This window comes from Phalaenopsis equestris, unplaced genomic scaffold (genome assembly GCF_001263595.1).
Source record: "Phalaenopsis equestris unplaced genomic scaffold, ASM126359v1 Scaffold000224, whole genome shotgun sequence".
Lineage (NCBI taxonomy): Eukaryota > Viridiplantae > Streptophyta > Magnoliopsida > Asparagales > Orchidaceae > Phalaenopsis > Phalaenopsis equestris.
Window position 1 is genome coordinate 6,033,675 of NW_018164666.1, and position 13,309 is coordinate 6,046,983.

A 13,309-nucleotide genomic window follows, 5' to 3' on the forward strand; every position below is an offset into this window, starting at 1 on the left:
CTTAGATTTACACTTAGAGACAAAATGTTGTGAAATGATTATATATGTGATAGGGTTGGTGTAGCTCCTGTGACAGACAAAATTAGAGAAAGTCATCTTAGATGGTTTGGTCACATTAAATATCGACCATCTGATGATCCGATTAGGAAAGTAGATGTTTTAGATTCGACTTGTGTTAAGAAAGGCAGAGGTAGACCTAGGAAGACTTTAGCTTATTGTATTAAAAATGATCTTAATTTACTAGAACTAAATGAAAATATGACTCTAAATAGGACGCAATGGAGAAAAAAAATCATGTAGCCGACCCCACGTAGTGGGAATAAAGCTTTGTTGTTGTTGTTGTTGTTGTTGTTAGCGTCTAAAATCCTTACCAATTTAAATTTTCAGAAGATTATGGAATAAACCAGTCAATCAGTTTTTGTCATAAAATCAACCCATCTATTGACTCTATCATGTTCCAAATTTGACTAGAATAATTATTACGTCTTATTTAAATCAATTGTGTGGGTCGGGATGAAGTCAAATAGGTTGAAAGTGCGTCAATTTTGGCTTAGTTTTTTCTAACTTGTTAGATATTCAAGTCGGGTTTAAGTCAAATAGCTTTTTTGAGTTATATTTATGCTAAATCCAAATATGATTAGTGAACCCAATTTGACATTACCACGCTCCTTTTTTGCTTCCTTCATTTTGATCTATTCTATTGTTTTGCTCTACATGCAGTCTTTCTTCAAAATTTATCGCATCGCCCGCTTCTATAAAAAAAAAGAGGATTAGATCAAAGGAAAAAGAAAGATGAAGAAAAATAGAATATAACATACAAACGAATAAAAAAGATAAATAAACTCTTATATGATGATATATTGTGAAATGAATTAGAAACAAATGTTTAAATAAGTTGCACAAACTCGTCTCAAACAAACTTATAGAAATTACCAATAATAATCATCCGCATATAAATAGAGAATCAAATTTTATTTTTATTGTAGACACGCAAACACTCCGAGAGGAATGTGTTTCAGTGATTAATTTTATATTAAGGAATACTAAACAAAACCCTCAACAAATTAAATTAACTTGTGTTCAACAATAATTTCAACATGATCATTAGGAGATAATATTATCATTCTAGTAGGGGTTATCTCATGCGTCAAAGTTAAATCAAGTCATTAAAGGGTGAATCAATGTATCTCAAAAATATGTTGTCTCTTAACTATTAAGATCTACTAATTATGAGGGTCCACCAGACTATCAAAATAATATATCATAGAAATATGAATGCACTCTTCGAGATGAGATAAAAATAACACAAAATAATATCTTTAATCTTTAATATTCTCAGTTGACTTGCAAGAAGTGTGATTAATCATAAGAGCTTGTGCACATAAAAAATTAGCACCTTGCACTGCCTAAGTTCACTTTAATGTTTCATATAGGTAAAAAAAATTCAACAAATTTTCTCTCTCTCTCTCATTTGTTTTGCAATTAATTCTCATAAAAAAAAATCTAATATATTCTCTCTAAACACTTTGGAGTATTTAAAACTCACACATCTTTAGCAATCTAAATATGACTTTTTTTATCTCCATCTTTGGATGTTTGTTCAACTCTTTATGTTTGCATTCCATGATACATCATTATACATTCTCTCTGTTCATTATAGATCTTTCTCATCCATATAACAAAGGCATTTCATTTTTAAAACCAAAGCTATATCATTGTTTAAGATTACATAAAGCTTAATTTCTAGTTGAAACCCTTATAGTTTTACAGCAGCCTAGCGATGGGATTTAAACTTCTATACAAGTGTGTCCTCTATTTTTTATGATAAAAAAGTGGGAAAGCAAGTCTCTTTGATACTAATATGATGATGCTAAATGGGAACTTTCATGAGTTATTTTCTATAATGAATAATTATTAATGGAGTTGAAACATTGACACCGAGCTATTCATCAATAAATATTCTGCATGGAAGGGTGGTGGCCTAAGGAAAAGTATTATGAAGTGGTGTTGTCGATGTTGATTATAAACATGAATATAGTGTTTTAAAATATCAATCATAACATAAGAATATACTAATTTATATACATTTTTTCCAATAATTACACCATCATGATTAAAGAATCCCTTGGTTGGAATCAAATATAAACATCAAATCATGAATGATGCTTAAAAAAGCAACCAAGTGGTAGAGATTTCTATGAGTTTAAAATAATAATTAGATTTGATACTTTCGTCAACCTAAGGTGTCTTAACAAGCATATCAAAAAAATATGAATTGGAAAACATATTCATCAAATAATAATAATTTTCTTGTGTGATTTTCTTAGTAAGCAAAATAAATTATTTGGAGTTGGCAAGGACGACAATGACATAATTCTACTAGTGGTAATCGTAGAGAACGGGGTTATAGCAAGAATGTTTAACAGAAGAGAGAATGGAGAATAACATAGTAAATTTAAGGGTTTCTACAATATTGAATTATATTCATTATAGGATAATAAGATATTCAAAAGACAAAGGAAGAAAATGAAGTGATTTCAAGCTATTTTTATTAAAAATACTTTCTTTATTACATTACGAGTTTAGTTCTCTATAGTAAAAAATAACCTCAGCTAAATATGACAATAATCATTACATTAACATTTGCAATAAGGATGACATCGAAGTTGAAGATGACATATGGTGTCACCTGTCATTAAGGTAAATGAGTTTTAAAAACATGAATTCATGCTAATTTTAGCATCTTAGTATGAGAGGGGCATTTAATGTTTATCTATTTATGTTGCATGTAATATGAAGATTATAGGCAGTTGTAAGACTAGGAAGGAGTAATTTTCTACATGTTAATCGTTTGATGGATGGAAATATGCCAACGATAAGAAGAATAAAAGTGATGTAGCTAAGTATTGCTAGCATGTTCACTTGTCATTAGGATGTGAGAAGCACGATAGAGGGTGAATGTAGTTTGGAAAATATCCATAACAAAACAGTATTTTGTTTTGAAGAGTTGGCATGCAAAATCCCTTGAATTTTTAACTATGACATTGACTGTTGCCATTGAATCACAAGAATAATGATTGAATTTTTATAAACTTGAGGATGATTTTTATGTGGAGTGTAAGGAGGATGATTATATATAAAGTGGAAGGGTGCTTAATGCCAACGAGTCTAAAAATTAATTGGCCTAGATAGAATGGAGCAAGGTAGTGATGCACATGCTAATAAGTTGCTCTCTTCTATATATAGTTAATAAATTAAAAGTGGTTGAGCATATATGTAGCCTGAGTTGATGAGTGATGCCGACCTCTATTAGTGAGTGGTTTAGTTCTTGTTGGCCTTGATATAACAATTGTGTATGTAATTAAAACATAAAATATTCTTATGAACTTAAATAATGTGTAATAAGAATGCATATTAGACAACTAAGAATATTAGCACCAGGCTTTGGTGATTAACAAACTTTTGTTGTTAGTATGTGTTATACATTGTTTGAAAGTTAGTTGAACATTTATGGATAACGTGTGATCATATTGGTCATTTATAATAAAATGGATGATTACATGGTAGGAGGAACATACAACCATGCATCATACATTCGACTAATGACACTCATAACTCATTATTAATATAAGCTATTTGGATTAATAATTATTGACATCAATCAATGACATGCTGACAATGTTTTATGTCACTGTATGATAGAAAATAGTGATTTATGTTAGTTATAAGTTGGACATACTAAATGAATGATGACCAATGTTGATACCAGTTGATATCAAATGTGAACCTTAGCTTCAAGAATTATATGCTAAAAGGCACTCACTCCAAAAGTTGAAGGATAACTAAGGATACATGTAATCACATAAGAGGTTGAAACTCTCTCAAATAGATGCCACTATTAAATGTTTATGCTCATAAATTTATTATAAATTTTTCAATATGATATTTAAGTTGTATAAGAATTTTCTACATTCAATCTAATGATTGAATTAATTTCCCTTAATGGATTCATATTTTCATGATATATTAATACCTTTAACTTAAAGCCGAGCAACCTTAAACTCGTCATATTCATTTATAGAGACGATAGTTTTGACTAATGACACATAAAAATTAGATAAAGTCATTTCCTCCAATGTCTCTTAAGAAGTGTTCAATGATGTTTACTAGCACACAACTTAACTTATTTGGACACAAAATTGGGTGATTTTGTAACACTTCAATTTGTTATTTGAATCGCATCGGCCGAATATAATCTTATTGGGGATTTTTTTTAAGATACACAATAAAGTTAAATTTGTTATTTAAATATTTAATTGTTATAAGACATAACATTGTATAAAGTTTAAATTTGAATATATCAAATTTGTGAATCATCTCGTTAATAAATTTAATTTTTTAAGTAACAATTTTGATATTTAAATTTACAAATTATTTATAGCATAGATCTCTCTTAATCAGTTCTGATTTATGTAGGGTAGATCTGCTATGGATGAAATACAAAGAAAATAATGAATATTTACATATGATTTTTATTGATTTAAAAAAAGCTTATGGTAGAGTTATATAAGTGAAGTTCTTTGGAGAGTTCTCGAGAAGAAAGGTGTTGATATGACATATATTCAAGTCATTAAGGATATGCATAACATATTTATTAGCTGTGTTCAAACAGAAGAAGGATTGACCAAGTATTTTCCTATTGTAATTTGATTACATCGGGGATCGACTTTAAGCTCATAACTTTTTGCTCTAGTTAAAAATGCTCTCACCGGACATTTACAGGAGGATGTACTTTGTTGTATGCTTTTCGCTAATGATATCCTTCTTGTGGATATGGCTAAAGAAAGAGTGCAGGAAAAACTTGTTTTATGGCGGTTTAAATTAGAGTGTAAAGGCCTTCGTTTGAGTAAATCTAAAACCGAATATATTGAATGTAATTTTAGTTGTAGTAACTCCAGTGGTATAGTTGCAACTATGGGAGATAAAATCATTAAAATGTGTGACTGTTTTATATATGTCTAATCTTTTGTTCAAAGTGATAGCGATATAGAGGGGGATATTATTACTATAATTCAAGTTGGTTGGTTGAAGCGGGGGAATGCATCGAGCCTATTGTGTTATAGAGAAGTACAGTTCAAACTGAAAGGAAAATTTTATAAAATTTTGGTGAGACCCGTAATGCTCTATGTCACAAAATGTTAGTCTTTAAAAGAGAAGCATAAAACAAAGCTAAATATTGCTGGAAGAGAATGCTTAGGTGAACGAGTGGATTGACACTCAGAGACAAAATGCGAAATGAATATATCTATGGTAGGGTTAGTGTAGCTTCAGTGTTGGACAAGATTTGAGATAGTCATTTTAGATAGTTTGGTCATATTAAGCGTCAACCATCTGATGATCATGCTAGGATAGTGTATATTTTAGATGCGACTTATGTTAATAAAGACAGGGGTAGACCTAAAAAAACTTGGGCACATTTTTTAAAAACAATCTTAATCTATTAGAATTATAACACTAAAAGGACACAATGAAAAAGGATTCATGTAGCTGATCCCACTTAGTGGGATTCAGGCTTGTTGTTGTTATTGTGAATAAATTTGTACAAGAGAAAGGTAGCTTCTAAGACAATCACAAGGCCAATAGCTTTGATCAAATGAGTGCCAACGATCGAAAGACAACTTTAGGCAGCTGAGAACCGCCATAAACAAACATTAGGAATGATTATCAAATTTTAAAGAGCTAAGGAAGCATTGTGGGTTGCTTGATCAAAACCCAACATCTTTTATGAAGTTTGAAAGGATCTTCATAATGCAGTTTTTCAACGCACACAATCCTTGAAACAATTCTTAGGTATTGTTACAGTCGTGACAAGAATACAAAGAATCTTACGGACGTTTAAAACCATTTCTAGAAGGAAGTGTCGTAGATACAAAATTTGGAATCTATGGTTGCACACACAAGCCTCGTCCATGAGCTAAAAGAATGCCCTTTTCAATACGCATTAGGGCTACCACAACCAAAGACGACAACTAAACTATATAAACTAATTAACGACCACATCTCAGTAGAAAGAGTACAACCAACCCACAGTCTCTTAGAGACACAAACATTTACTATTAGATTTGTAAAAAGAGGGTTACAATGATTAAAACTGAAAATACAACCATCCACCATGATCATTAACATGACCTCTAGTATGAAGACGATCATCCTTTACCATATATAGGACACACAACACATTATAAAATGTCTAATAAGATATTCCTTCGGAGAAATAGCTTAGAAATATCAGAGATTTGATAGGGAGTCCTTGACCGTGATCTGAGGGTAAATCTAGATTCAACAAAATTAATAATATTTTATGTATTATTTGTCAAATTGATCGGTCTTAAAGTTTTGAGTGCCAAATTTTACAATAACTAAATATCATGCTTGATATTTAAAAATATTTGGTCTATCATGATTATCTTTGGATTTTGGGTCGAGCTAATTAACATCACACTATTTATTAGAGTGAATTTAAGTTAATCAGGATTTAGTAAATCTCATAACTTATAAATTTAATAAATTTTAATGGAAAAATTCTAAAACCTTTTAGCATAATAAATGTTGCGAGTTGTTTGACTATTTATTTTTGAATTTAAGTTCATCAACTCAAAAAATATTCTAATGGTAATGTTAACAATGAAATTGAAATTCATTTTATTGGCCAAGAACATTAAAAAACATAAGAATAGTTAGATGTTACAATTCTTTCATTTATTAAAAAAATTTGAAAAAAATATTAAGTTGAGTTCAATGTTTGGGAGTATAATTAAATTAAATAACATTTCAATTAATAATCAATTATAAAATATTTAAAAAATTAATATAATAATTTGTATGTGGTTATTAAATCATAAATAATACCTTTTATCAATAAAATTATAATTAATCAACTTAAAATTGAAGGCTAATTTAATTCTATTTAACATATTTGGATGCAGTTTATTTAACTTTATATTAATAGTGTTGACTGATAATTTTTTTAAAAATATTAAATCATATTTTTCACCAGTTATTATTCTAATTAATTTATAATTCATATTTAAATTCATTACATGCAACAAATTTAAAGTACTTGTTAATTAATTAAAGAAAAAAATCATATATAAATATATATTACATTTTCGTGTCTTTTTACATATCTCATATTTTCATTTAATAATACCATGATATTATAAGATTATATATGAAAAATATATTTTTTTAATTAAAAAAATACTAATAATATTTTGAATGTGATATTAAAATTTTAGATGGTGGAAATGTAAATGATTAAAAATATGAGTAAGTCTATAAATACCATTTGATTAAGGAAACCCACCCTGCACCCCACCCCTGCACATCTGTCACCCGTAACCCTCATCTGCCCCTTCCCGCATTACCCCCGCAACCCTAGACGACGAAGCAGTCACGAAACTCTAGACGACGAGGCAGCGAGGAAGCACGGGAGTTGGGCCTCGGTTTTTTGCTAGTTCTCCGAAAAGTCTTCGCCGTCGTCCCGTCCGCCATGGCACCGGAGCCCGAAGATGAATTGAACGAGAAGAACCCAAAGCCTCTTGACGAGGATGACATCGTCCTGCTCAAAACATATGTATGCTGCCGTCCTTGATCGTTCTTTCATTTTTTATCATATTTTATTAGTTCAGTGGATCTGCTGGAATTACCATGATCTGAAATTTAGAATCTTTTTCTGACTTGTATACTGCTGTTTGATTATTGTGAAAACTTAAAGAAAATGTTTGAGGTTGTGTGGGTACCTTTCCTCGCACATTTATAACCTAGGCTTTTTGGGCAATTCTTTTAGGATTCCTTACTTATTAAGAAAGGAATGAAAATTTGGAAGTTATTATCTTCATTATTAAGTACTGAAAGGTTCGAAAATATGCTATTAATTGCAGTTTGTTTAACTAGGGATTTGATGGCATAATTCTGCATAGCTGATCGCTTACTGGTTATGCTTGAGTTGAGAAGTCATCAGTCCTACAGTTCTCATTTCAGAAAGGAAATTGTAATTTTCAAATTGTGCTGTTTTGCTCTTCTAATGTAAAGGTAAAATTTTATTGCTAAGCCGAGGCTGTTTAACTGGCGCAACAAAGGTATCTACGGGACTAGGGCATAGATCTTTGGTTCAACAGTGGCATGAAGTATTTCCATTGCTCTATGCGTGTGTTTAAAGTATGTAAATGGCATTGTAAAATATTTGGGATTGGTTTCTATCCTCATTAAAAAGAACACTAGGACGATTATTATGTTTTTTGTCAGGTAAGAAAATTGATGAGGTTTCGGAGTGACCTAATCTAGAGCTTTCATATATTTGAAGCTTATTGTTACCCTAAACTACAACCATCTTGGGTTTACTTCCTTCTTGATTTAATACTTGTACGAGGAAACTACATGGAGGATCCGAGGGGTGTCAAATTGGGAGTTTTTTAGCACCCGTCTTTTTCTTTTGAAATGGGGCCTTGCAAAATATGAGGTTTTCTTAAAAATTAAACAAAATACACCATTGATGACTATCAAAATACAGTTTAAATTTGAACTACTTAAGTTTGAAATAGAAGCAGCTTGTTAATTTAAGCTTTCAGTGATGGATCAATGAATGGCACCGCATCACTGTTTATGCACCTGTTGGAATGTAATCTGGTATTTCATATGCCAAGCAATTTTAAACATCAATTACATTTAGATAAGGTTTGATGCCAACACTCCACATAGATGGCATTCCTGTTACTCATAAATTTCTACGAAGAATTAGCATTTATGCAGCCCACTCTTTTGATTGTAATGACTTATTTGCAATGCAATTACTTCTAAATATTCACAAGGAAATATTTTTTTCTCGATAAGCTTGATGAAGACAATATTTTTTCTCGATAAGCTTGATGAAGACAATATTTTTTTCTTCTTTCGCGATGAGTTCTAATTTTATCATTAGAAGAATTGGTCACTTATCTTGCATGACTAAGTTTCTTGTTCTTGCAGTCAGCAATCGATATGAATAACCGTATAATAATATTTGATCTTAGTATTTCAAGATCCCTTTTATCTGAATTTTTGATATACCATAAAATCCTTAATTTTTTGAGAAGGATGAGGAGTTATCTGGGCATTTGTCATAATGTTCGCCATAATGATTATAGTTATTACATTTTTTAGAAATATAATTAGTGGAAAATCTTTAAATTAAGTAACTTAGACTGATTATTTATGTGTCATTTTATTTTTCATATTTTAAAAGGATATGAAAATGTTAAATGCTCAGATATCCCTAAATTCTTTTGAATTAGTTGTCGTTGAGCACCAATTTACGGATAAACTAGTGCTTTTCTTATTTTATCATTGTCGTGCCGTGTTTTGCAGCTCAATATTTATGAACCATTCGTATCTTTCCATGACTTTTTTCACATGCTGGTGTGTGTCAGGACTTGTTGCATCACATACATTTATTGAATTTTTTTTTTTAATAAAGAATGGTGCACATTCTTATCCAATATCCACTTAGCACAATGCCATAAATCCCTTTTTGGCCTTAAAAAAAAAGTTTGGCTATAGTGTTTGATATTTATTTTTTGTCTTAGGGAAAATTCCTAAATATAATCATTGAATCTTTTTACCTTTATCTAGATTTAGGCCCAGTAGTCATGTCCGTACCGATATAAGTTTTAGTTTTTAATTTTTTTAATTAAATTGTCATTTATGACCATTCTTGTGTTATTCGGGCTTACTTACTGAAATTGAGATTTGAGATATTTTTTTTCAAGAAATAAAAGTTAGTTTTTACTTTTGATTAAAATTTTTCATACTATTAATGCTTTTGAATATTTGGAATCCCATTTTTACTCTTTTGCTAATAATGGCATCATTTATCGAATTTCTAATCCTTGTACATCATAATATTATGGGATTGTTGAATGCAAGCATTGCCATCTATTCTTCTTTGCTAATAATGGCATCATTTATCAAATTTCTAATCCTTGTACATCATAATATAATGGGATTGTTGAATGCAAGCGTTGCCATTTATTCTTCTTTGCTTATATATTGATTTTGATACGAATATTCCTCATTATTTCTTGCGCAATTATATTTTAATTTCATGGTATCTTATTAATCATCTCCCCTATACTGTTCTAGGGGAAGTTTCCTTCTTTCCTTTCTTGAATCAGGGCATAAATATTTGTCTCTCCATCCAAGCATTTTTACTTGTCTTTTTTGCGATTTCTAGATGAGACAAGATTTCTTTTTTGGATCATCTAATATGTCTTTTCAAGTCACTCTCATTCTCAAAAAGGTTATCAATATTTTGTCCCGCTCACCAAAAATTTTTATACTTATGTAGATGTGTCCTTTTTTATGAGTAATCACCTTATTTTTCTTCTCTGAAAAAAATCCTCATCTCCTTGTGCTTTTCCTCCATCTGCTTATTTATCTACATCTCCTCTCCATCTCTACACTTGAGGATCTTCTCTTCTTTGAGGACAACACTCTCTCGTTGTCCCAACAGGTGGAGCATCCACCTCCTATCTTGTTGTCTGATTTTCAACTGTCAATTGTGAGGTTAGTAATTGGCTTGGTCATCATTTTCAATCTTATGTATTCCTTGACCATATTTCTTCAATTTTTTTTTTCTTTTTCCTCGATTTCTATTCATGAAGCATTTCTAAATCCCCAACGGAAGCATGACATGGATATTGAAATGGTTGCATTTCTCATATGAGTTCTTATTTCTCATTCCTTTGGCATTAAACAAAGCCTTAATAAATGGATTTAAAACTATAAAATGTCATTAGGTTGGATCAATTAATTGATAGAAGGCTTACTTTACTGCTAAAGAATTTAATCACTTACTTTTAAATTTCCAGACTATTTTTTTAAACTTTGTTATGTCACCGTCATTAAAGTTTGATCATCACTTCAAATTGATTGTAATTTTCTTTCTATGTGATCTTGTTGAGGCTGTTTATATGGAACAAGCTCCGGAACATGTATCTCGTGGAAGATTGGAGTTTATAAGCTTAACAATACTATTTAGTGGCTTGTGCGAAGCACTCATGCAATGTTTGATGAGTTTTGCAAAATTTTTGCTGAGGTTGGCCTTCATGGCAGCACAACGAATCACTTTTTGCTAGTTAAACAGACCACATAGTCTATACATCTTGGTAATCTATGTTGATAGCATTATTTTTATAGGGAATGATCAAGAGGGGTAATTGATGTCATACTTTTCTTCAAAGTCTATCTTCTAACCAAGATATAAGTTGTCTCAAATATGTTTTGGGTATTGAGTTTGCTTACAAAAAAACATTTCTTACTATCTCACCAAAAGTGTGCTACTTATCTCCTCGAGGAAATGGGTAACTTTAAGTCACAAACTTGTTGACACTCCCATTGAAAATCATAGAATAACTAATTTAGAAGAATTGTTTGAGGATATTTTTCATTATCATTGGTTGGTTGGCCATTTATCTACATTACTGTGTTCAGTTCTTATGTTTATTTGCTCTGTAAGTTTTAAGTCAACTCATCCATGCTTGTAATGAAAACAATTGTAAGCTATTATTCATAACCTTTGATATATCAAGAGGTTCTTAAGAAAGAACACTTCACACCAAGGATATGATTAGGGTGTTTAATCATAAAATTAAGTTAATTAATTATCTTTAAAAAAACCGTAAAATTTTTTAAAAAAATTCTAACAATTAAAACACACCTCAACAAACATCAATTGATGATCCTGTATTGTTATGTTTGTTGTGGGAAGTTTGATCACATGAAAAGTGAGAAATAGATTATGGTAGTCGAGTCCAATATTGATGCATGGGGTAGGGTAATGACATACTCCACATGTGAGATAATATGGGCCAAAAAACTAACAAAGGAATTTGATTTTTCAACTACCTAGCCTATATTATTATACTGTGACAATCATGCAACTAATTGCATTTTCAATAATCCGATTTTTCATGAAAGAATAAAAAACAGTGATGCTGATTGTCATTGCATTTAGAATGGGCTGTCAAAGAAAATTGTTACCCGTGTTAGTGTACGAGCAGCTTGTATATATTTTCTTTTTGGGCCACTTCAAATTTTAAAATTGTGCAGCAAGTTAGAAGTTAACTGATATGTATGCTCTAATTTGAGAGAGAGTGTTAGAACTATCATTGTCTTATAAAAGTGCTTTTATTATGGTGGTCCTCTAGGATATTATATTATTTTTGTCAGTATTTAGATGAGATTATTCTATTGAATAGTAAATACACAAACTTTTTTTCCCTCTACTCCTAAACTGCATATATCACAAAAATATTCTTCTAAATAAAATTGACTAATGAACGTATGATTTGAATGGCATTTTTAATTCACATTAAGAGCATTAGATCCATCGTCGGTATATTCTGTTAAAGCTCTTATCTAGTTTATACAGGAATTATCTTGCTTTTCTAAATATTTTTACTTTGCCGAGTATTGCTGGTAGTAAATATTAGCCTATTTTTGGATATTTATTGAACGATTAAAATAGAACCAACAAGCTTTTTTTTTTTGTAGTTGATACTACTACACTATTTCAAAATCTCAGTTAACATTATTGAGCGAGCAAGTTTTTGAGGCGATTACCTGTGCGTAATTGTTTAACTTTGGGGGTTTTGTGGCCACTTTGCTTTGCTACGCAAAGTTTCATCATCAATGTTGTGAGTGATGAAAAGTGTTAGCATGAGATTAAGAATGTTTTATGGTCACGTTTTTCAGCATTTCAAAGATATTAGCAGCGGTCAACATGCGTTTTTGAGAAGTTTTATTGATTGACTTGTCAACTTTTATATTTTGGCAATATATTAACATTTTAAAGATATTATGTTGCTAGACTTTTAAGATGTAGATAGTGCATCATACGAAAACTTATTGATATTTAGAATCCCTTTCTTTATGTTTGCTTTCACACCTAGGTTATATTTGCATGTATGTTTTGTAGCCCACTTTTATTTTTTGATTTTCAAAAAGTACAAAAATATTGAATTAAGCTAATTTGGAGGACAGTATAACCAATGCTTCATAACATGGTATTTTAATTGGTTTGATATGCTTCTAGCATAATTTATTGTGGATTATCTATTGTACTTTGAGTCAAGGCACATGAGAATATTGGCTTTAAATATCACAATGGATTGCTGAAAAATATATTGGTGTGAAAGTACCAAACAATAGGCTCTCTAACATAAACTTAAGCTTTTGGGTCAAAAATATGCTTACTATTTATGGTTGAATT

General features: G+C 30.5%; 1 protein-coding gene across 1 annotated transcript in view; it reads left to right on the plus strand.

Moving 5' to 3' along the window:
• The first annotated feature begins 7,367 nt into the window (after positions 1-7,367).
• Positions 7,368-13,309, plus strand: part of LOC110023391 (26S protease regulatory subunit 7) — a 28,082-nt gene continuing 22,140 nt past the window's right edge. Inside the window, exon 1 of the mRNA XM_020722794.1 lies at positions 7,368-7,636. Within this exon, the coding sequence (XP_020578453.1) occupies positions 7,553-7,636 (84 nt within the window). The 5' untranslated portion in view covers positions 7,368-7,552. The remainder of the gene's footprint in view (positions 7,637-13,309) is intronic.